General features: G+C 55.8%; 1 protein-coding gene across 2 annotated transcripts in view; it reads right to left on the bottom strand.

The window, feature by feature from the left end:
* Positions 1-24,310, bottom strand: part of ARHGAP23 (Rho GTPase activating protein 23) — a 124,924-nt gene extending 100,614 nt beyond the window's left edge. The window contains exon 1 of one of the 2 annotated variants that reach the window (XM_073326142.2): positions 24,183-24,310. In XM_073326142.2, coding sequence (XP_073182243.2) covers positions 24,183-24,191 — 9 coding nt within the window. In that variant the 5' untranslated portion in view covers positions 24,192-24,310. Of the gene's footprint in view, positions 1-858; positions 1,005-24,182 lie in introns of those variants that run through there. The other variant, XM_073326141.2, reaches the window with a different exon arrangement.
* Between the last annotated feature and the right edge of the window lie 392 nt (positions 24,311-24,702).

Genomic DNA, 24,702 nt, shown 5'->3' with positions numbered 1-24,702 from the left:
GCCCCTCCATCACCGGCACCCCATCTGATGGGCCACATCAGCTCTCCAAGCCGGCACCAGCCTCCCAGTGCCAGCTGCCCATCCCATGCCAGCCCCAGGCCCCACAGCCCCCACAACCTAAGCCCTCCAATGCCCCCTTAGGTCCAGTCCCTAATTCTCCCCAACCCCCCATAATGTCCCCCTGCTTCAGCCTCCCAACTGCCCCCCAAGGTCCCCCGGTCCCAGGCTCCCCCCCGTCCCAGCCTCCGAACATCCCCCCAGTTACCCCCAGCCCCAAAACGTCCCCCAGCCCCCCAATGTCTGCCCAGTACCAGGCACCCCCAGTGCCCGCCCCCCAAAATCTCTCCAGGCCCCCAACGTCGCCCCCCGCAGCCCCGATCCCCAGCCCCCTGCGTCCCCAGCCCCCCCGCACAACCCTGCTCCCCAGCCTCCCAAGATCCCCCTGTTCCAGCCTCCTAACGCCCCCCAGTTACCCCCAACCCCAGGCTGCCAACGTCCCCCCAGTCCCTGGTCCCCCCAGCCCCCCAATGTCCCCCCAGTGCCAGGCCCCCAACATCTCCCCAGGCCCCCAACGTCCACCCAGTCCCCGGCCCCACGTCCCCAACGTTCCCCCAGCCCCCCACATCCCTGTGCCCCAGCCCCCCAACGTCCCCCCCCACGGCCCAGCCCCCCAACGTCCCCCCAGCCCGCCACGCCCCAGCCCCCCAACGTCCCCCCAGTCCCCGGCCCCCTCCCCACGGCCCAGCCCCCCAAAGTCCCCCCAGCCCGCCACGCCCCAGCCCCCCAACGTCTCCCCAGGCCCCCACATCCCTGCGCCCCAGCCCCCCAACGTCCCCCCCAGCCGCCGGCCGCGCTCACCTCGGGGCTGCGGGGCGGCGGGATCCCGACCAGGCAGAAGGCGACTCCATTCATCGGGGAGCCGGCGGCGCTGGGCACCGAGCGGGGCGGCCGGGCGCGCGGGGACCGGCTGGGCTGGGCGGGCTCCGGCTCCGCCTCCTCCGGCCTCCGGCGCGCCACAGACTCCGCGGGCGGGGCGGGGCCAGCGGCCGCCGGAGCCCAGCGGGCCGCGGGGCGGGGCTGGCACGGCCAGGGACGGACAGACACGGGGGGGGGGGCCGGGACAGGGACAGACCCCGGGACAGACCCTGGGACAGACCGCGGGACAGACACTGGGACGGGCCCTGACAGGGACAGACCCCGGGACAGGGACAGACACGGGGGGGCCCCGGGACAGGGACAGACCCCGGGACAGGGACAGACACGGGGGGGGGGGGGCCGGGACAGGGACAGACCCTGGGACAGACACTGACAGGGACAGACCGCGGGACAGACACTGGGACGGGCCCTGACAGGGACAGACCCCGGGACAGGGACAGACACGGGGGGGCCCCGGGACAGGGACAGACCCCGGGACAGGGACAGACCCCGGGACAGGGACAGACCCCGGGACAGGGACTGGGACAGACACGGGGGGGCCCCGGGACAGGGACAGACCGCGGGACAGACCCTGGGACAGGGACAGACCGCGGGACAGACACTGGGACGGGCCCTGACAGACACAGACCCCGGGACAGGGACAGACCCCGGGACAGACACTGGGACAGACACGGGGGGGCCCCGGGACAGGGACAGACCGCGGGACAGACACTGACAGGGACAGACCCCAGGACAGACACTGGGACAGGCCCTGACAGACACTGGGACAGGGGGACAGACCCCGGGACAGACACTGACAGGGACAGACCCCGGGACAGGGGGACAGACCCCGGGACAGACACTGACAGGGACAGACCCCGGGACAGGGGGACAGACCCCGGGACAGACACTGACAGGGACAGACCCCGGGACAGGGGGACAGACCCCGGGACAGACATGGGGGGGCCCCGGGACAGGGACAGACCCCGGGACAGGGACAGACAGACACAGACCCCGGGACAGGGGGACACGAACAGACACCGGGACAGACACTGACAGACACAGACACCGGGACAGACCCCAGGACAGGCATTGATGGACACAGGGACAGACCCCAGGGGAGACTGACAGGAACAGACACCGGGACAGGCACTGACGAACACGGGGACAGGGACAGAGGGACAGGGACAGACCCCAGGACAGGCACTGACAGACACGGGGACAGACCCCAGGACAGGCACTGATGGACACAGGGACAGACTCCAGGACAGAGGGATAGAGACAGGACAAACAGACAAGAATACCCCAGGACACACAGACACCAGGTTAGAGTTAGGGACTGGCATGGACAGACAGACGAACAGAGTGACAGGCATGAATGGACAGAGAGAGGGACAGGAACTGGCATGGCCAGACACAGGGTCAGAGTCACACCAGGACAGACGGACAGGGATTGCCATGGACAGAGAGACACCAGGAGGGGCCTTGGGCGAGGCAGAGCAGGACATGGACACAGGGATTGGCAGGCAGACAGACAGGGGGACGGGTAGAGAAGGGACTGGCACAGGGCAGGGACAGTACAGGCACAGACATAGAAAACAGGAGGTGGCATGGTGAGAACCACACACAGAGAACCACAGAGCTGGGATAGACAGAGGGACTGGCAGAGACAGACACTCTTAGGGGGTCCCAGCTTCATCTCCCCAAAGAGAACCTTACACAAGCAGCAAAGAAAGGGAGGACAGTGGAGGGCACCATTAACCCTTTCTGCACTTCCCTGCCACCTGCAGCTTTGCCCATGGTATACAAAACAACCCTGCAGGTGCTGAAAGGAAAGCCAGGAACAAGGTGCGCGTGAAGACACTGGGCATCACAAAAGCTTCTGCTCTCAGCCCAGATGCCCAGTAGCCTCTGCTCTGCCACTTCCCTCACCCTGCCCTGTAAATGCCTATTTGCATCTCAGCATCAAAATAATCATTAATCAGTTTTTAAGCATTGCACAGAAACAGAAGAACATAAGAATGGCCCTACTGGGTCAGACCAAAGGTCCATCTAGCCCAGTGTCCTGTCTTCCGACAATGGCCAATACCAGGTGCCCCAGAGGGAATGAACAGAACCGGGAATCATCAAGCGGTCCATCCCCTGTCACCCATTCCCAGCTTCTGGCAAACAGAGGCTAGGGACAAACTAAATTCTCTCACACATACACGATTGCCAAGTAGAGTGAAAACCTCTCCCTTAGGGTGGTGCACCACAGGAAGGATGGTCCAGTGGTTACACCACTTGCCTAGGATTTGGGAACCTTGGATTTAATTCCCTTCTTCCGCTCTACTCCGCGCTGATTAGGCCTCAACTGGAGTATTGTGTCCAGTTCTGGGCGCCACATTTCAGGAAGGATGTGGACAAACTGGAGAGAGTCCAGAGAAGAGCAACAAAAATGATTAAAGGTCTAGAAAACCTGACTCGAGGGAAGATTGAAAAAACTGGGTTTGTTTAGTCTGCAAAAGAGAAGACTGAGAGGGGACATGGTAACAGTTTTCAAGTATGTAAAAGGTTGTTACAAGGAGGAGGGAGAAAAATTGTTCTTAACCACTGAAGATAGGACAAGAAGCAATGGGCTTAAATTACAGCAAGGGAGGTTTAGGTTGGACATTAGGAAAAACTTCCTACCTGTCAGGGTGGTGAAGCACTGGAATAAATTTCCTAGGGAGGCTGTGGAATCTCCATTAGTGGAAATTTTTAAAAGCAGGTTAGACACACACCTGTCAGGGATGGTCTAGACAGTACTTAGTCCTGCCACGAGTGCAGGGGACTGAACTAGATGACCTCTCGAGGTCCCTTCCAGTCCTATGATTTGATGCATTAAATAGGGATCATACATCCCACAGGTATCATGAGGGGTTATGGAGGCCATAAAGTGACACCGAGCAGTTAAAGCAAACTCATGTAGGCAGCATTCTAAAAATCTAGCCCTCATTGTGGGTTCTTAACAGCAGCAGATGTTATTACAGTTTTATTTCATTTATCAGGCCTCCTCGCCAAATCCCAGCACCGCCAGCCAGCGCTTGAAACAACCCACCTCCCTCCTCACCAACACTGACCCCAACACGGAAACGGAAATCAACACCGGAACAAAAAGGGCAAAATGCCCTGGAAAGTGGTGCTCATACCTAACAGACTAGACAGCTCGGTATTTTCATCCAGGATTTCTAATTGCCCTAGGCTACATTGCCCTAAGTACATTGGTTGGGTATTATTTTACTCCCAGTTTGCACTGGTGTAAATGTCTGTGCAAGGTGCGGGGCAATGGGAAATGGGTGCTATGTGCATACGTGCTGGAACTAGGGGGGCTGCCGCACCCCCTGGCTTGAAGTGGTTTCCATTGTACAGGACTTACAGTTTGGTTCAATGGCTCTCAGCACCCCCACTGTACAAACTGTTCCAGCACCCTTGAGTATATGCCAGCCCTGTCCTCCACAAGACAGTTGCTCCATTTAGCAGGGTTTGAATCAAGCTATTCATTCCCCCAATTTCTCCTTCACCTGACATCAGTGTGTCGCAGAATCCCCTGGGGCCCACACCAGTATAACTCCAGTCACTGTAATGCTGCGATTCTGGTTCACACTGGAGAATCCGGAACAGAACCCAGGAGTCCTGACTGCCATGTCCCAGCTATAAATTGGAGCATCAGGGCCGCAGCTCCTATTACGCAGGTTGAGCCCACCAAGATGTCATCTTCCTTCCTGCCAGAGCCAGACTCAGCTGAGCTAGTTCCCCTTCGTTTCCAAGCCATCATCACTCAGGCTACATAATTCAGCAGAGAGGAAATGGAAAGGCATGTGACAGGAAGAGCAAAACAAGGCGGGGGAAAGCGGGAGGAATTGCGTCCATGCCTTTCTGGATGGAGAGATCCAGACCGAGGCATGGGGGATGGGACAGCAAAAGCCACAAGACCAGAGCATGCTGGTGCTAAAGGCGACATTTGCCTACAGATCAGAGCAGACTAAGAGTGGGGACTCCTGGGTTCTGTTCCTAGTTCTTGAGGGAGTTCAGTCTGGGTCTTATAGCTGGGGACCAGCAGTCAGGACTCCTGGGTTCCGCTCTTCGATCTTGCAGCCTGAAGTTTTGGTCGAGCTGGGACCCGGCAGGGGAGGACTGCTTGGTTCTTTTCCTCGCACTAGACAAAAGCATGGTTCGGTGCTTATAGCTGAGAACCAGGAGCTGCGGGCTCCATTCCTGGTTGTGTTCCCCATTGTCTGACTTGGGGAGAATCCTTTCCCCACTCTGTATGCCCTGGTTCCCTCCATGGATAAAATAGGGATGATCCTGACTCACCGGAGCTGGTGGTTGCAAACCACTTTGAAAGGTGCACGACAAGGTCAAACTCTCAGTGTTACTAGCAGGCTCTCCAAGGGGGAGCTTCCAGTTAAGACAGAAGAGACCAGCCCGTGGGGTAGGGGAACCAAAGGCCTTTCAGAACAGACTCAAATACTCCATTGCCAGAGCAAGACACCAGACAACAGCCACAGCACGAGTTCTGCAAGGCTGCGTCTACACGGTCTGGGTAGACAGACTCCCGGGAGGGCCACACGGCTATTTTTAGCGCTCTAGCACAAATGGGACTTGGCAGGACTGAGGTCATCTGTCTTAGCACCGCAGCCCACCCCGTATTAACCCGAGCTATTTGCAGACAGCCCCCCTCCATTATTGCATCACCCTCCTCCCCACCCCAGGGGGATCAAGGCTCTAACCACAGAAGAAGTGGGGGGGCAGAGTTGCCATGGAAACTCAGCATTCAAACACGTAAATAAGCAAAGCATCTCCGGGAAGGAGGGAGGATGCCGAGAGCTGCAGATTTCTCTCCTTTTGTGGTTTTTTATGCAGCACAGAATATTCAGAACTGTCTCGCTCTGAGTCTGTAGCTTCGATTTAATAGTGCAGAGCCAGATCCTCAGCTGGGGACAATGAGCGGCTCTTGGATTAAGTCAGTGGACCCATCTGCTAAGGATCCGACCCATCTAGCTGAAAAAGAGCTTCACAGCTTGTCTCTTTCACCAACAGAAGTTGGTCCAATAAAAGATATGACCTCCCCCGCCTTGCCTGTCTAATATCCTGGGACCGACACAGCTACGACAACATTGCAAACCATGACATCTAGTGACACTTTATGTAGCAGCAGGGATCTCAAAGCACTTTACAAACGTCAGTTGGTTAAGGGTACTGACCTATGACACGCTACAGACCAGGAGGGCTTCTCACCCTATTTAACAGATGGGGAAACTGAGGCGCGGAGCAGGCGAGTGACTTGCTCCAGGTGATATGGCAATTGAGTGGCAGTTAGGAACAGAAGGCAGGAGGCCTGGTTCACTCCTCTAACCACCAGACCATGCTGTCCTCCAGTACATTTATAGCTAAAGCAGAGCAGGAAAGCTGAGTTCTATTCCCAGCCCTGCAACCACTTCATTGCGCGACCTTAGACAAGTCACTTCAACTCCACAGGCCAGATCCTCAGCTGGTGTAGCTCCATGCATTTCAATGGAATTTCACTGACTTACATACACCAGCTGAGGAGCCAGCCCCATCTGTAAAATGAAGACCACAGTCCTACCTCGCAGGGGAGGAGGGGTTCTAAAACTTAATGAATTAATGCTTACAAAGCACTTTGAGATCAGTGGATGAAAACACAATACAATAGTGCTAAGTATTAATAAGGAGCAGATGAATAGAGGCAGAGCAAATGGGTTCACAGCTCTTTTGACAATGCAAAGAGCAGCTTTCCCGCAGCTGCTTGTTTTCTCCCTTAACTAAATTTTTCACTGGACCCTCTTGTAAATGGTCAGAGATTTTAATCTTTGCCTCTCTCCCACACACATATACACACACACGCAGCATAAACACAGACGTCTAATATAAATTTTCCATGACACAATTAAGAAAGTTCATATCAACAACTATTTCCTCTGGGGCATTTACAAAAATAATAAAACAACAGAAACCGACTGAAATGGAAAGTTCAATTAGAAAACACTGAGTGCGCGTTTACAATTTTCTCTCTCTAGCCCCTTGTGTCCTGAATGAACTCACAGTTGTATGGGCAAATAGGAGGATCAAAACAAGCATCTACTGGGGCGGAGATCATCTTCCAAACGCTGTGTGAAGAACAGACATTTGGATAGGCAGTGTGGTCTAGTAGACAGGGCACTGGACTGGAAGTGTGGAGACCTGGTTCTATTTCACTGGCCTCCTGTGTGAACTTGGGTAAGTCCTTTCTCCCTGTGCTTCTGTTTCCCGTAGTGCCCTCTGTCTGTCTTGTCTACTTCGAGTGTAAGCCTCCAGAGTACGAACCGCCAGTTACTATGTGTTTGTTCGATGCCTACCACTATACGCTACTGTAATCAAAATAATAATCAGAGTGATTTGCGAGTTATTGGTACCCAGTGATGATGAAATGCAGCCTCCCCTGGGGCGGAGGATGGCAGCCAACAGCATTTCACTGCACAGCCCAAGAGAGGGGGCAAAGGGACATCAGGGCAAACCACAGCCCCTCGAGAACACGCCGTGGGATCTTTAACCTCTGTGGGGAACAAACAGGACATTGGTTTTGAAGATCCCATCTGCAAGATCCCACACACGAGCTAAACAGCATGGAGTCCCATGGTATCTGGCTCAGAAGGGAAAAGGGGTGAGTCAGCACCACCAGGATGGGAACCTGGGAAAGACCCTCCTGGGCTGAAAAATTCCAAGGAGGTGGAAAACTCGGGGGGTCCGGGCTCGCTGACACTGACAGCAGTGGTTGGAAGAGCGTCAGTGTTTTAACCACTAAGGGCCAGATGTTCCCATGGTCAGCACCCACAATCGCCCGGATTTTGGAAAGAACTCAGCTCCCATTTAGGCACCACAGTATGTGGGTGGATTTTCCAAAGAGCCGGGCAGGTTGGGTGCCAACATCTGTTCAGAACCTGGCTGTCAGCGTCACACCAGGAGCGCCGAGCATTGGAAAATCTGCCCCTTATTTGGGTGCCTAAAGGCTGAGCTCAGGCCCAGAGGAGCCTCCAAGGTATGTAGACACCTAACTCCCATTGAATAACCTAAACACCTTTGAAGATCTGGGCCCGAGCTCTTCGGATTTGGATGTGCTGGGTTCAGCCAGCGCTCGGCAACAGGGACAGCGGGAGAGATCCTGAAAGTCGGCAGCCGGAGCGGGTTGCAGAGGGTCCCTGGGGATCAGGAAAGGGGGACAGCTGCTGTGCTGTCTGCGTGACAGCTGCCTTCCCCTCTGCATGGCCTCGAGGGACGCCGAGGGGTTTTTATTGACCGTCCCCTACTAACAACCTCGTTAATGAACCCTGCCACGACGTCCCACCCCGCAGCAACCGGCCTTGGCATCAGGAATCTCTCCCCTCCCAGCAGCTGCCAGCTGCGGGGAATAAACAGTCGGATACAAGTGACAAGTCACTTCCTCCCCACCAGGGCGTAGCCAGACGGAAAGTGCCCCCTCCCCAGACACACACCGCAGGGAGAACAATGGAAGGAGTGGGGCTGGGGGATAGACCCCCCAGAACTTGGAGCTGCCAGACACACCAATGAGCCTAGGGGTGTCCTACTATTGGGGGGAGGGGAGCCTATCAAGCTCCGTTCCCATCTATCTCCCCTCCCCGTTTTATGTCTGTTCCACCTCTCCCCCATCCCCCTTGTCTGCCTCCCACCTCCTTGTCATCTGTCTCTCTCCCCGCTTCCTTGTGGCCCGTCTCCCCCTCTTTGAGGTCCCTTGGGATCCCCACCCCTCCTGCCCCATTTTCACATGAGCTCCTGCTCTCCCTCCCCTGGGGGCTCAGAACCAGTCGCAGCAGAGAGAGACATCTTACGACTCACTTTCACGCACTCCCGGCCAGCATCGCTGGTGGCATGGGGCGGGGGGGGGAAGGGCTGGCCTGGAAAGAAGAGGGGGATACAGGCACCCCCACTCGAGACAGCTGTCATAGCTCAGATACTACGGTGATGGGCACCAGTGTGAGAACCCCGACAGACAGACAGACATCAGGGTACATACAATGATAGCTAGACAGACAGACACCCACCATTCCCTGGTAGAACTCCCCCTCCCTAATGTTTAGCCTCTCCCTTTGATCCCTGTTTCTCTGTCCCCTCTCACCCCCCAACCTCACCCAGGCTATAACAAGCTCAGGCATTGTATTTTCAATCTGAACACCCCAATCTCTGCCCCCAAGGTTGTTTCAGCACCCGCCCGTGCTCCATAAACCGCCCCCATTCCACAACCTGGGATGGAAGCTCTGGGAGCCTCCCCCACCCTGCACGTCCGCACAGGCTGCCAGCCGTTCCTGATGCTCTGGGAACTGCAGACCTGGGAGGGATCGATGCCTCCGATTGGATTTCCCCCCCCTCCCACAGCAACAATTGCTGAACGCTGCAGGCGGGAGGGGGAGGAGACCTAGCAAAGCGGGTCTGCTGGTGGCAGTAGGGGGATGAGCGGCCACATTTCAGCAGGCAGCCCAAGCCAGTGTTCTCCTGGGGGTGGGAGTGGGTCACTGGTATTGGGGTGCATGGGGTGGGGTGCACCATAGTAAGGGGTTGTGGTAATGGGAGTGATGTTATTAATAGCATCGCTAAAAGCCGAAGACCCAGTGTTCACCCTCAGCAACATCGGAACCTCCCCACAAGAGTGGATGGTTCAGACACAGGACTCCTGGCTTCCAGCCCCAGCTTCACGCTGACTCTCACTGATCAGAGGGGAAGTCACTTCATGTCTAAGTGCCTCTTTCCCCCAGCGGTAAAATGGGAATAACATGCCCTAGATTCAGAGTAGCAGCCATGTTAGTCTGTATCCGCAAAAAGAAAAGGAGTACTTGTGGCACCTTAGAGACTAACAAATTTATTAGAGCATAAGATTTCGTGAGCTACAGCTCACTTCATCAGATGCATGCTGTGGAAAATACAGTGGGGAGATTGTATGTATGGGCCACCACTGCCCTCTCCTGGATAGAAAGAGAGAAGTTCAACCGTGTGTCATTGGCCGTGTATTGCTAACACCCTGTGGAGGTTCTTCCCCCAGGCAGTAGACATCTGTACACACCAGTGACATTAACATCCACGATTCCATAGCCCCATTCACCCTGAAGGTTTCCCAAAGCTCATTACGCACCATGAATGCACACAGGAGCCCCTCACCCATTACTGAAATGCAGCCACCTCTGGGATGGAACACAGCAGCTGGTAAACAGCCCAAAGTAACAACAAATGCTGCACACTGCTGAGACTGCCAGGAGATCTAATGGGGCTGGACATAGCTGCCCAGTTGGATTATAAGTGCAAGCATCAGCAGACGGGGCACTACCTGGAGACACGAGTTCTATTCCAGTGACCTGCTGCCGGGTGACCTTGGGCAAGTCGCTTTCCTGACCCATGCCTCAGTTTCCCCTCCTGCCCTGGATCTGTCTTGTCTATTTACACTGTAAGCTTGTTGGGGCAGGTGCCTCTGTGTGCTGCACCTCGCACAACAGGGCCCTGATCTCAGCTGGGGCCTGGAAGCACCTGGCAGCACGGGGCCCGGATCTCAGCTGGGGCCTGGAAGCACCGGGCCCGGATCTCAGTGCAGGGCTGCTAAGAGCTACTGCGATATCAGTACTGACGAACCACTGACATCACTTCCTGCAGCACCTTGCTTTGGGCCAGCCCCCTCCCACCCTGCAACCCTGTGCCCATGGGAGACAATCTAGTTAGGCAGGAGTCAGGAAGAGCAACACAACCAGGGCCTGCTGCTGTGAATGATTTACCTCTCACGAGGGACTGCCCGTGAAGCAGACATCTGACGTACCCCGCCCACGCCCCCATGCAGGGGAAAGTCTCTGGGGTCTTATTTTATCCTCTTTCCCCACAATACCAGACGCACTAGTATGGGATGAAGGAGGGAACTGCCAGCCCAGCTGGCCCCAGCCCCATCCTCCCTTGAGACCCTTTTCAGGAAACCTCAGCACCATATTTCAAACCTGAGGAACAATCCAATCTGATCTCCAGCCCTTCCCGGAGCCCAGTCAATGGGGACAGCCCTAGACTGCGTGGAAGGGGGAGCAGGGAGTCTGCCCAAATGCCACCTGCTCACATTTTCCATCTGTGAATGCCAGCCCCGGTGCCCCCTCTTCCCGTCCTTCTGCAAGACGGGAAATGAGATCACATCCTGGCCATCAGTTAGCAGGCTAATCCCACAATGGACAAACTCCCTCCTCCCCGACAACCAGTCCACGCTTCCCCCGCTACTAATCATACCAGCATGGGCCCTCCAGACACAGAGCCACAAACACATGGGAAGCGCCTTGTTCTCTGGGTGATCCCTGTGCTGTACCAGGCTGATACATAGACATCTCTTCCCCTTTTCAATTCATGCGAATCCAGGAGCTTTGTGGTCATGTCTGTGGGGAGGCAGCATTGCCTAGTAATTAGAGCAGGAGTCTCAGAATTAGGACCCTGCGGTTCTATTCCCAGCTCTGTAAGACATGTGGCCTAGTGATTGGAGGGGGGGGGCTGGGAATCAGGACTCCTGGGTTCTTGCCCTGTGGGAGGGAGTGGGAGCTAATAATTAGAGTAGCAGGCTGAATGCAGGACTCCTGGGTTCTGTTCCAGACTCAGCCACTGCCTCGCTATGTGACCTTGGGTGAGCTCCTTCCCCACTTTGTGCCTCAGTTTCCCCATCTCTAAAAGTGATGAACCACCCCTTTATAAACACAGTTTTGGGGTCCCCAGTGGGGAGGTGGCTTGGTAAGTCAGACTAGATGACCACAGTGACCCTTCTGGCCAAGGCGATTTGATTGTTAATTATCTCCATGACTCGCAGCCTTCTGATGGGTGCAGGCTGGGTCAAGGCCCTGAACTGAAAGTAGCTCAAGGGCAAGGCTGTGCAACACGGGCGATGCCCCGGGACCCCTTCCAGACTCAGAGGAAGGAGGAGACTAACACCCCCTCGCCCTCATCTCCCCGATCAGCACATGGCTTGGGGACGGAAGCAGCTTTGCAGTGTGTGGGGTTGGTGGGCTTCAAAGTGGTGTCGCACTGAATTTCCCAGCCATGAAGTCCCAGTATGGGCACAGAAAATACAGTAGGAGGGAGCTGGGTTGGGAGGTGTCGTCACGACAGAGAGTTACTTGCGGCTCGAATCTCTTTGCCCCCAAACACCTATCACTGTAGCCAGGCCGGGGACGTGTCCCCATCAGGGGGCTAGATGCAGCTATGGCAGGGAATGAGTGGCCTTGAGCTCCTAATGGATCTGTCCCATCTGGGCCTGCTCCTGCGAGATGTTGGACCTCTTGGGTGCTTGTGAGCATCTCCTCTCCGGCACTCTACTCCCTGCGGGAAGGGGCTGGCAAGGGAGGACGAGACCCAGAGGCTCGCGTTCCCCAGAGCTGCCATCCCAGCACAGCCAGGTGGGAGACTCCGATTGCTCCAGGGCATATTCCCTCTTCCCAGCTCAGAGCCTCACCCTAAACCACCCCTCCGCACCCGCTCTCAGGGGCACTTCAGTCTAGTGCGTAACAGTGCAGACCCTCCTCCACCGTCTCCTCTTGCAGCTCAGAACATCCCAGGGCCCTTCTGAGCCAGGTGGCACCAAGACCCCAGAGCAGAAATATGAGACATACACAGTTTGGATTCAAGTCAAGATCCGAATCCAGGGTTTTGTTATAGCCCACTAGACGCGTGGGGGTGCTGGGCACAGAGCTGCGGGTGCTGGGAACGCCTGGAATGAAATCTAGGGGAGTCCATGCAATGCCGCCCCGAGCCTGTCTTCCCCACAGGAGGGAGGGAGATGGAAGCTGGAAGGTTTCTCCTCGGCAAGGACATTGTGGGTGGTGAGGGACGGAGTCAGGGTCCCTGCTGCCAGGCCGGGAGCCAGCCGGGAGCGCGGAAAGAAGGGGTGGGGAACAGCTGACACTCGCATTCGGTGGAGAGAGAGAGAGAAAGAGAAAGGGCCCCCTCTAGTGAGGGCTCGTGTGAGATGCCTGCCAGCGGGCAGGGGGGACTGGGATGGGAGGGGGATCCCACTCATTCCACGGGCACCTGGGGGATTTGGGCCCCCTCAGCGCTGGTTTAAGGCCATCTCCCGTCACTGGCTTTCCGCCAGGGCTGCATTTGGCCCCAGCAGGGTGGTTAGTTTGTTTTCTTCCAAATCCCTTTCCCCTCCCCCTCCTTCCTTTTATTTTTAGTTAATTTTCTCTTGGGGGCCAGCAGGAGACTGAATCTCCAGGGGGAATAAAACCAGAGTTCCCGCCATCGGGGCGGCCCCTGCTGTCTCAGCGGGGGCTCCTCAGGGGGTGGGGGTGTTGTCTGGCACAGCGCCCCGCTGCCCGTGGCATGGTGGAGGGGACACACCCAGCACATGGTTACCCAGTGGGGCTTTCTGCTGCTTTGACCCTGAATGTTGATTCCCCTCTGCTGATTGGCTGTTCGCTTCCACACACACACCCCGTCTGCTTCAGACTCACTCCTCCCTGCCCCCTTCTTGCCCCCACCCCCGTCATTCCAACCCACCCCCATCGCCAACTAATTCCCACACCACAAACCCCTCCCACAAATCAAAGGGAAACAAGCCAACACGACATGATGGTTTTCAGCCCCTTCTTGCCCCTGCTCGTATGTTATACCCTATCTCCCCAGCCCTGGGTCTGTCCTGTCCATTTAGATTGTAAGCCTTCTGGGGCAGGGACTGCCTCTCAGACCATGTCTCGACTAGGAAGGCCTTGCCAGTGTAGTTATACCGGTATACTAACCCAGCAAAGCGCTCCTCGTGTGGACACAGCTTATACCAGCCAAACTGAGCCCCCCTGAGTGGAATGGGCAAAAGCACATTCCGATATTAGCTGCATCCACACTGGTAACTTTTCCCAGCACACCCCTATTGGCCAGGGATCACACACCTCTTCACACCCCGACCCACATAACTACACTGGCAGAAGTCTGTAGCGTGTGGACGTACTCTGCTTGGCGCCCAGCACAATGGGGCCCTGATCTCCAATCCCTAGGACTTCCTAGGCCCTATGGGAAACAAGCAAATAGTTAATACGAATAACAGTAGCATGCACAGCTGGGGTTCCACGGCAGGGAAGCCAACAACTCTCTCCTACCTCTGCTCCCACAGCAGAGATGGTTATGGCTAGTCAAGATCAGAAGCCCCTGTTGTGATGGCAGCTCTACGGAGCAAGAGACAGTCGCTGACTCAAAGCACTTGGGTCGTCGAAATAGATCAAACAAGTAACGGAAGGATTATTAGCTCCATTTTCCAGATGGGGAAGTGAGACCCAGAGAGATGGAAGGCAGATTTTCTAAAGAGCTCAGCTCTCATTTAGGCACTTAAGATTTGCAAAAAAAACCCAGCACCCAATGGGCTGAGCTCGTTTGAACATCTGGGCACTTATTGAAGCATCAAGGCAGTGCTAAGCGCTTGTGAACGTTCTGGCCCGCGGTCACTAAAACTGAAAGAATTCTTTAAAATCTCCAGCCTTGCCAAGACAACAAACGCTTTGCCGGCACAGCTGCACCACCAGTGCTGCCCAGTGTAGACGCAGCGTTTGCTGACCGTGACCGCTCTTCTGGTCGAGTAACGCCCCCTCCCCGAATGACATTAGCGATCCTGAAAAAAGCACTCTTCTGGCAGGAGCATCTGCTCTGGGGGTTCTGTCAGCAGAGCTACCTTGGCTGGGGTGTGGGGGGTTTCACACCCTTCACTGACATAGCTATGCCAACAAAACTTTACAGTGTGGGCCTGGCCTCAGTTACCAGCTAAACTAGGCAAATGATGCAAGGTAAATTTCACGTTAATTCTAGTCAGTTTCTCTTTGGGGCTCTTCTGCACTATAGTGGGGGTAGCAGTGCTTGAATGTAGGGCCTGAGAACCAGGAAAGGAAATGGACTAGAAGCAATAATGAAACCGAACAGCTTATTCTGAAAACTTTGCAGGGGAATATTTGCGTATTCAAATGAAACAAAAACTGTTTACCCTGGATTTTTAATATTTTAATGAATACTGTTTAAAATTAAGAAAAACAAAACACAGCCCAGCAGGATACTGTCACTTTTATACCTGCCATAGCCGCGTCCACACTAGAGGCAATAACAGTGGAGGTGTTTCAGTAGAAAAATCACTCCCCCGACCGGCTTTAAATCCGTACAAAAACTACGAGTGGAGCAGACCTTAGAGGGGAATCCAGCCCTTAAACCAGATCCCCCATTGCCCTGCGTCTTCCACAGTCAGTCACACCATTTATAACACTCTGCACCGGAATAAGCAGCAACGCAAAGTTAGCCAGTTGAGGCCAAGCCCAAGTGCGGGAGATATATAGGGTGGGTTGATAAAAACCACCATGCCTCATCTCCGCTAGGATTTTGCGGGGAGCTAGTTACATCAGTGTAAAAGCCATGCCTTTTTCACAGTGAGGAGAAAGCCCTAGGTCCTCTGTGCAGTGATTTACACCTTGCACAAAGAAGGTGTAAAATGGCACCAGATCAGAATGACAGGTTTCAGAGTCGCAGCCGGGTTAGTCTGAATTCGCAAAAAGAAAAGGAGGACTTGTGGCACCTTAGAGACTAACCAATTTATTTGAGCATAAGCTTTCGTGAGCTACAGCTCACTTCCTCGGTGATCAGAATGGTAATCTTCGCCTTGCGATGGTTCAAATAATGACACACGCCGCAGGTCGGTGGACAGTCAGGCCCGTAGGGGGAGCGTTTCAAAATTGCCTAAAGGATTTATTCACAGATTCCAAGGCCAGAAGAGACCACTGTGATCATCTCATCCGGCCTCTTTCATAACACAGGCCAGACACCTTCCCTGAAATAATTCCTGACTGAATTAGAGCATCTGTTTTACAAAAAGATGGTCAGAGCACAGTTCCCAGTGAATGTCATGGGGACACAGGCATGTTTTAACATCTCCTTCTGTGGGAACAGAATAACACATTGGCTGTCTTAAGACATCAATGCAAGAAACAAACTGGATTTAAAATAACTTCATGAAAATAGTGGTCTGAAAAATTGTGTGCGCACACGCGTGTGTGCAGGTGCGTAAAAGTGTAAGTGTAACAAACCCTAAGTTTGGATCCAGGCTGTTTCTCTACAAACATCTAAGTGAGGATTCTGATCTCCCTTACACCAATTTCATACTATTTAACTCCACTGGGCCAGACTCTTAGTGGGTGTCAATCAGCTATGCCAATTTACACCAGTGGAGAATCTGTCACGTTGACTTTAATGGGGCTGATTTACAGTAGCGTGACTGAGGTCAGAATCAGGTCCCTAGTGTGTGGTGAGTCCTTTCTCCCAGTGGGTTCAATCCTGCAAGGCGTAGAGCGTGCTGGCCCCAATCCTGCCAAGCACTTAAATCAATGGGACTATTCCAGTGCTAAAAGTGAAGCTTGTGCTTCGGGGCAGGCAGGATCGGATCCAGAGCGCTCAGCACCTTGCTGGCGGAACCTCACCGGAAAAATATCCCTGTCGAGCCCGAAACAGGAGACGCAGATGGGGTGTGACCCCCAAAACACCCAGAGGCAATTTGAGACAGCTGCGCAGCAAGGAAAGAGTTACCATGGCTCCCTCCCCCGTCCCTTCCTCTCAGCTCAAGAGCTCAGCCCACATGGGTGACTATGGGAAACTCGGATAAACAGGAGAAAACCTGGCTGGCAAACCTAGGGTCGGGGCTCTGCTTGGCACCTGAGGGCCTGGAAGCCCGAATGGAAGCCTCTTAAAGGAACCACAGTGAGGGTCCTAATATGAAAAATCAATAAAGGCAGAAGCAGTCTGGGGGTGGAGGGCATCTTCCAGCATTCCCCCCGGCCAGCAAAGTTACAGACACGCTGGGGAATGAAAGGCCGAGCCCAGCTGCTTTATGGGGGGGGGGCAATTTGCTCATGGATTGGGGCATTCCTAAACGGAGGCGTTTTCGGGCTAAAATGGCGCCACCTTCCCACGTCGCGGGGGTGAGCGGGGGACGCTCTGCAGGGACTCCAGGAGGACGGAGCCCTGGGAACATCTGTTTGCTCCCTGGCAGCCTCAGAGCCTTTCCACGGCTGCCATCAGTCATTTCAATTATTAGCGAGAGATAACAAGCAGGCCCGGCCGGAGTCCAGGGCTATCCCTGGCCACGTTATATCACAGGATAACGCACCCCCAAGCTGTCCAATCGGCGAGCGAGCCACATGCCAAGCTGTTTGATCTCACTGCCTAAAATTAACATGAGCCCCAGCCAACTAGGGCAAAGGGAAGGTGCCAGGGCGGCCCGATGGGGAACTGCCCTGCAGTGCAGCTGGGTGGCGGGGAGGTTATTTTTCCACCCTGGAAAGAGGCCCTGAGACACTTCCAACCGGCGGCAGGGGAGCTGGGGAAATGTTAGGCTCTAAGCAAAGGGAAGCTGCAAAGGCCGGGACCAGGGATTCTGTGAGGGTCCCAATTAGCCGACCCGCATGGGCTGCACCTTGAACCTTTGGGCAATCAGAAATCAGCAGAAGAGCGTATTGGGCAGGTGTGGGGGTCCGGGTCCTACTGAATAGGCAAGAGCTGCCCTATTCATACACGAGCACAGCCGGTTTAACCTGCAGCATCCCCCTGCTATCCCAGCCCTGAGTCCCCCCGAATAGCTCTGTTAATGCCCTTCAATCCCAGCCCACAGCCCTCTCTGCTCTTCCAGCCCCATCTATATCCCTCAATCCCCATCTGCAGCTGCCCTGGGCTCCTCCCATCCATCTTTGCTGATGCTCCTCAGTCCTGACCCACGGCCCCTGGGGCTCCATCCCAACTCCCCTGCAGCACCTCAGCCTTGACTGCACCCACACACATCCAGGGATGCATTGTCACACAGTCCGCACAGGCTGGTTCACGTAGTCACACGTGGCAAGGACACATGTTCACAACCATGCATACTCACACACACAGCTTCCCAGAGCGTCACACACTTGCACATCACATCTCCTTCTACACGCACACGCTATACACGGGATTTCACCAACAGACAGCGGGTCGACACGCATACAGCACGCCACACACAGGCATGTTCAGAGGGCCCTTGTGCAGGTGTCATGCATGTGCTGTACACACAGGCTCTCTCTCTGTCCTCACACACACACACAACCCTTCTCACACTCTCCCACCCCCTAAGGCTTTGTCTTCATTGGGGAAAGAGGTGCGATTTTTAAACGCGGAATCATTAACATGTTAAAATCCTGATGTACACAGGGCAAAGGGTGATTTTAACACATGTTTAGCTGGCTAAGGTAAACCCTAGAAAGAACCCTAAATGTTGTGGACATAACAGACTCAGATTTAATTCCCTGATCACGGACTTCCTAGGTGACCCTGAGCAAGTCACTTAGCTGCTCTGTGCCTCAGTTTCCCCATCTGTAAAATGAGGGTGTTAGCACTGCCCTGCCTCAAAGGGGTGCTGGAAGGATAAATACATTAAAGATTGTGAGGTGCTCAGAGATTATGGTAACAGCGGTCATATAAGGATGATAGATAGATAGAGACAGCGTACAGTTTACTGTCAGGGAGCCTGGGGTACCAGAAGGGCAGGCTGGGTAGAGAATAGAGCAGTGAAGGCCTGGAGAACTGAGAAGCTGAACAGCTGAAAATACACACACCTGCCTTCAGGGTGTGGGAAGGAGATTCTAAACCAGGCTGCCCAGACTCCATCATAATTACGTTGGCCCATAGAACAGGCTATCAGGAGAATGCAGCAAAAAAATCCATCATCAAAATTAATCCTTGATGAATTGTTCACCAGCAAGTATTTGCCACCAGGTGCTACAGTGTGTGGATGTGTGTTGCGGCATGGGAGGGAGAGGAACCACGGGGATGTTACCCGGATGCACTAAAGTAAACGTTGCTGTAGATTCGGGTCCAGACGTGCCATGAAACGCTCGGGCCTCTGTGGCTAGGGAGCCTGCCCTATCCATTCTGAACAGCTCTTTTATCAGTGCTAGTGTTAAATGGCTGCCACAGTCCACCCCAGAAGTGGATGCAATTCAGTGGGAGGTGAAGAGAGAACTCACGCCAATCGAATCAGCTGATCGATACAGTACATAGAATGTGTGCAGAGGGGAGGGGGAACTTGGCAGAAAGGGGAGAGGGGGTAGAGAGAATCTGATATGTTTGGGCAGCACAAGGGGGCCCCAACCTGGTTTCCTCTCTAACAACTGCTGCAACATAACAGTTAAATAAGGATCACAAGAAGAGAGAGCATGGGGAACTTTGACTGACATGCACTATGTACATGTCAGTCATCATCATTCAGAGCCATCACTCACTCCCTTCTGCCAATTCGAAAACTCACTACCAATAACACCAGAACAGACTGATTGGCTTTGCTGCTACACGCAAGAAGCACAGCTCAGGGCAAGGCAATCCGGCAAACCAGGAACATTAGAGACGTCACAGCCCCACAAGTGGAGCCGGTTGGGACTCGGACTCTCCGGTTCTGGGGAAATTCTGACCTTTCGAAATCTGGTTTGGTTCCGAATCAGAAGGAAAACAGGCAATTTCAACATTTCCTGCAAAACGGAACTACCAAAAATGTGACTCCAAAACCATTTCACGTAGAAAAAAAATGCAAAATTTCATGTGGAAGCCAATTGTGGGTGCAATCGAGACGGGTCCACGCGACCTTTCAGTTTTGACAACCCTGAAGGAAAACTTTTGTAGGAAAACTTCCAACCAGGTTTTCCTACTGGGCACTACCAAGCCCATGTTCACCCTCTACAATGACACTTGGAAGAATTAGATTTTTATCAAGAAACATGAATTTCGCCATACGCCCCCCGCCCCCCCAAGGAATAAATATTTCCAGCAATAATAACGGACATTCACAGAGGGACAATGGAAGAAGAATAAGGCTTGAGAACTTGAGTTTGATGTAAGGACATTTACGTAACATCTATTTTGGCTCACGACGTTTGGAATTTGTGTTATAAAGCTTTAACTTTTGTAATCTTAATGTCGGCTGCCATTAACTGTTGCCTGACTCTCCTCTGCCGCCTGTGGAAATATACATCAGTAAAAATAAAATAAAGTGTGAAGATAAACATTGCTACTATCGGTCAAAATTGAATTCTGCCAAGCCGACCTACCTGAAGAAGAGCTCTCTGTAGCTCGAAAGCGTGTCTCTCTCACCAACAGAAGTTGGTCCAATAAAAGATCTCACCTCCCCCGCCTTGCCTCTCTCATATTCTGGGACCAACGTGGCTACAACAACATGGCAAGCCTATCAACTGTCCTATTCTCTGCATCTAGCTTTCAATGTTCCAGGTGATAGTGATTTTTCACCTTAACACATAATTCCTACCTCTGTCTTAGGGGTTTACGTGGCTGCCGTGGCCTCATCCAGCTCACTGGCAGGCAGTTTTCCTGATATTCAGCCTGAGTACATCTAGCAGCCCCAGTCCCGGCGCAGGGCACCATTGTGCTAGGAGCTGTACAAACATGGACAGTCCCTGCCTTGCCCTGTTACAATCAGAATTTTACTTTTCTTAACTGCCTCCTGTTTCTCCCAGTTACAGGCTCCCAGAGAGCAATTCTGTCCAATGCCCTCCTTGGGCAGCCCTGGGGACAGTGGAGCCCTGGGTTCTAATCCCGCTGAGCCCCTGCATGTATTTGGGCATGTCATTTCCCCTCTCTGTGCCTTCGTCTCATCACAAGAGGGGAAGAATGCTGATCTACCTCATAGGGGTGCTGTGTGGCTTGGGGCTGAGATTTTTAAGGGAACCTAAGGGGGTCAGGCTCCCAATTAAGTGGGAGCTGGAATTCCCTTAGGCCTTTTTCAATCGTGAGCACTTTGAGACCTCTGGATGGGGGTGCCAGGAGCCCAAGGTGTCACTGCTGTAGAGGAGCTGAAGCGGGCATCGGACTTGGCCAACGTTCAGCCAAGCCATACCGGTTATGGGCTGGGTTCTGCTCTCAGTTACCCTGGCGTAAATCCAGAGTGAGCCCACCCAACTTCCCGGTTTACACTGAGCACAGAATCCAGGCCAGGGCTCATCCTATCGTCCCTCACAGGCCAGCCCCTTTGTCCATCTTCAGGCAGGTGCCTGCCTGTCTGATCCCTGGGATAAGAGCCCACTGCCCATGCCCGATACCCACAGCCCTGAATGCCCCACCACTGCCCTTCCCCCGTCACGGGGAACCCTTCGCCTCCCGCCTAGCGGCTCCCAGCACTCCAAGGATGAAAGCACAAATTTCTCCTGCTTCCCAGGTGGCGTGGGAAGTCCTGGCTATATCTGCACCCGGGGAAAGCTGGGGTGCTAGCTGGGATATCTGGGGGGCTCCCAGTGACCTGACCACGCCGCCATGCCAGGGCAGTACCCACAGGGCAATCGAGAAGAACAGAACAGGGGAATATGAAGTGCAGCAATACAAGGGATTCCAACTGGCATGGGAGGGATTGAGCGGAGGGACACCCACGGCCTGTGGATTCGGGGGAGGGCGGGGACAGGGGCAGCGGCAGACAGGGGCATGGCAGAGTGGGGCACCTTCGGATTCAGGGAGGAGGGGGGATTACTGTCCTCCGGATTCGGGTGACGGGGTGGGGGGCTGCCTTTCATCCTCCCCACTCCCCTCACAGCTTGTTCCAGCCGCGGGGAAGGTTTTCAGGATTCATTCAGCAAAAGCAACATATCGTGAGAAGAGGGAGGGGCTGATGCCCCCCCGGCTCCCCTTCAAACCCACACTAACAACCCCCTTCCTGCCAGAAACCCAGAGATCCCACCCCAACCCCACCAAGGAGACTCCCCCACGGCCGCTGTTCTTTGCCCCACCCGGCTTCCATGCGGAGACAGGCCAAGAGAGGCTCCATCCTGCCGCAGCCGCCTCTCCCTTCCCACATCCCCGCCCCCCACCCCGCTGCCACAAAATGGTGGAGGCTGCCCCCCCAACTGCTGAATGTGGAAGTACCCCAATCCCCAGAGCCTGCTCCATCGCCCCACAGCACCCCCTGGGGACAGCACAGATGGGACGCACTCGCCAGGGTGGCCCAGGCTGGCTTTAGGCAGGGAGAGGGACCCCTCGCCCCACTCAGCTGCGGGGCACAACTCGGTGGCAGGTGCTTCTCTCCCTCGGTCTCCTCCCATGAGCCGCCAGAGACGGAGGCCAGAAGTCAGCCTGAACGAGGCCACGACCAGGAGCAACAAGTGCCGCTTACTGCAAAGAACTAACCCAGAGCAACCAAAGGGTGGGTGTGCGTGCATTGTGGTGGCCTCCTTTCTAATCGGTGTGACCACGTTTCTATATGCAACAAGAATCTTTCTCTAAGGGGTGTGTGGATGTGCCTTACAAGGGTCTCTGTCTCAAGGTTGCCAGGGACGGCTGTAGAGGACGAGGGTCTCTGATGGGCATGAACGGACGCATGTGCCTGTGTGCAGTGATTGTGAGGGTCTCTGGCCAGTGGGCTCAGATGCCCGCAAGGCCTCCCTGGCGAAGCATCCCCAATACCGGGGCATCTCAAGAGGAAGTTTCCCTGGGTACCATGCTGACTGTCCAGCCGTAATTCCCAGCATGGGGTCAGGCAGCCCCTGGCTAGGTGAGACCAGGAGGGGCCACTCCGAAAACAGCTCTGCTCTCTTCCCTCACCCCTCCCTGGCCCCTCCAGGAGAGAGAGACAAGTGGCAAATCGTGGTTATCTGAAGCATCCCCCGTGCCCCATGACCCACACAGGTCCGGCTAAGCAGCACCGTGTGACCCACGTGTCTCACAGAATCCCTGGTCTGGACCATTCACCCAGAGACAAGCAGAGGGCACATGGCCGGCTGGCCGGCCGGCCTCCCTCCTCCTCCACCAGGCTGGGATTTTGCCTGCACAGAAGCTGAGCTAGCAGCGAGGGGATGTTTATACACCCCTGGGCAGCCAGTCCCCTTCCTTGTATTGACCCCCAGCCCCCCCTTCGCTGACACCTCGCTCCCTCCCCTCATTCCCATTCCTCCCTACACCCCCTACCCACTCCTCCCTAGACAAGCCCCCTCCATGTCCCACACCCTCCCATCGTCTTCCATGCCACCCCCCTCGATACCCCTCCTATACAACGCCCCATGCCCTAGCACCTCCCTATACAAGCCCCACCTCAACTCCCCTGTCTGTACCCCACCCCTCCCCTCCCTCCATACACCCCTCTTTTTTTTCCTCTTGATCTTTTTTTTATCATCATTGTAATATTCTCTCTCTGCCACACACCGGCTGCGTTCCCCCCACCAGGAGGGGTGCTGGGGGGCGGGGTTGGACCAAGCACCATCCTCCTCTCTAGACCCCAGGGTGGCAAAGCTAGCCTGCATGGCATACAGGAGCTAGAGATCAGTGTCCCCTTCTGTGCCCCCCCCCCACCTTGCAGAGCGCTGCACCCCAGCCCCCTTGTCCACAGCTCAGCACTCAGCCCTGGCATGGCTCTGACCTGACCCCACCCTACCCAATCCAAAGCCCCACCCTATGCACAGACCCCCCCAACACACAGACCCCATTCAAGGAGATCCCCCATGCATAGAGCCCCACCCTATGCACAGACCCCCGACCCCATTCACAGAGACCCCCCATGCATAGAATCCAGACCCCTCACACACAGAGCCCCACCCTATGCACAGACCACAGACCCCCACGCCCAGAGCCCCACCCTATGCACAGACCCCAGACCCCCAGGCACAGAGCCCCACCCTATGCAGATCTCAGACCCCATTTATAGACCCCAGACCCCCATACACAGAGCCCCACCCTATGCACAGACCCCAGACCCCCAGGCACAGAGCCCCACCCGACACACAGACCCCAGACCCGCATTCACAGAGCCGCACCCTATGCACAGACCCGAGACCCAGGTTCCCTGCAGAGACCCCCCCCACCCCATGCACAGAAACCAGGACCCCACACCACGCACAGAGCCCCACCCTATGCACAGACCCCAGACCCCCGGGCACAGAGCCCCACCCTATGCACAGACCCCAGACCCAGGCTCCCTGCAGAGACCCCCCATGCACAGAAACCAGGACCCCACACCACGCACAGAGCCCCACCCTATGCACAGACCCCAGACCCCCGGGCACAGAGCCCCACCCTATGCACAGACCCCAGACCCAGGCTCCCTGCACAGAGCCCCACCCCACCCCACGCCTAGATCCCAGCTTCCACCCCTTACAAAGACCCCCACCTCTTCCACAAAGCCACCCCCGCCCGGCTCCGTTTTGTGCACGAGCCTCCCCGGGAGGGGCCGCGAAGCCGCCCCCCACCCCCCCGGCGGTGCCTCCTACCTGCTCCATGCTGCGCCCCTCAGCGCGCCCCCAGGCCAGGCCGAGGAGGGGGGAGGGCGGGGGGCAGCCCCCCGGCACGATCCATGTGACTTTCCTATGGCAGGTCCCCCGGAGCCGGCCCGGCTGCGGCGTCTGCTGCGAGCGCCCGTTCCCCCGCCGGGCGTGTGTCTGTCTGCCCGGCCCCCCAGCCCATCCCCACCCCACCCCGCGTCCCTCCCCTTCCCCTCCCCGGCTCAGCCTGGCACAGCGCTCACAGGCAGCCCCGGCAGCCGCTCGGCAGGGTCATGTAAGCCCTGCTCTCCCCCCCCCCCCCCGCTACTGGGGGGGGGCAGCCCCTGCCCCTGCCCGCCCCACCCCTGGGCTCTCCACCCGCCCTGCCCCATGCGTGCCCCTGCCCGCCCCACCCCTGGGCTCTCCGCCCGCCCTGCCCCGTGCGCGCCCCTGCCTGCCCCACGCCTGGGCTCTCCACCCGCCCTGCCCCGTGCGCGCCCCACCCCTGCCCCTGCCCCTGCCCGCGCCC

The sequence above is a fragment of the Lepidochelys kempii genome, chromosome 27 (genome assembly GCF_965140285.1).
Source record: "Lepidochelys kempii isolate rLepKem1 chromosome 27, rLepKem1.hap1, whole genome shotgun sequence".
Taxonomy (NCBI): domain Eukaryota; kingdom Metazoa; phylum Chordata; order Testudines; family Cheloniidae; genus Lepidochelys; species Lepidochelys kempii.
This window is presented reverse-complemented; position numbering and strand designations above follow the sequence as displayed.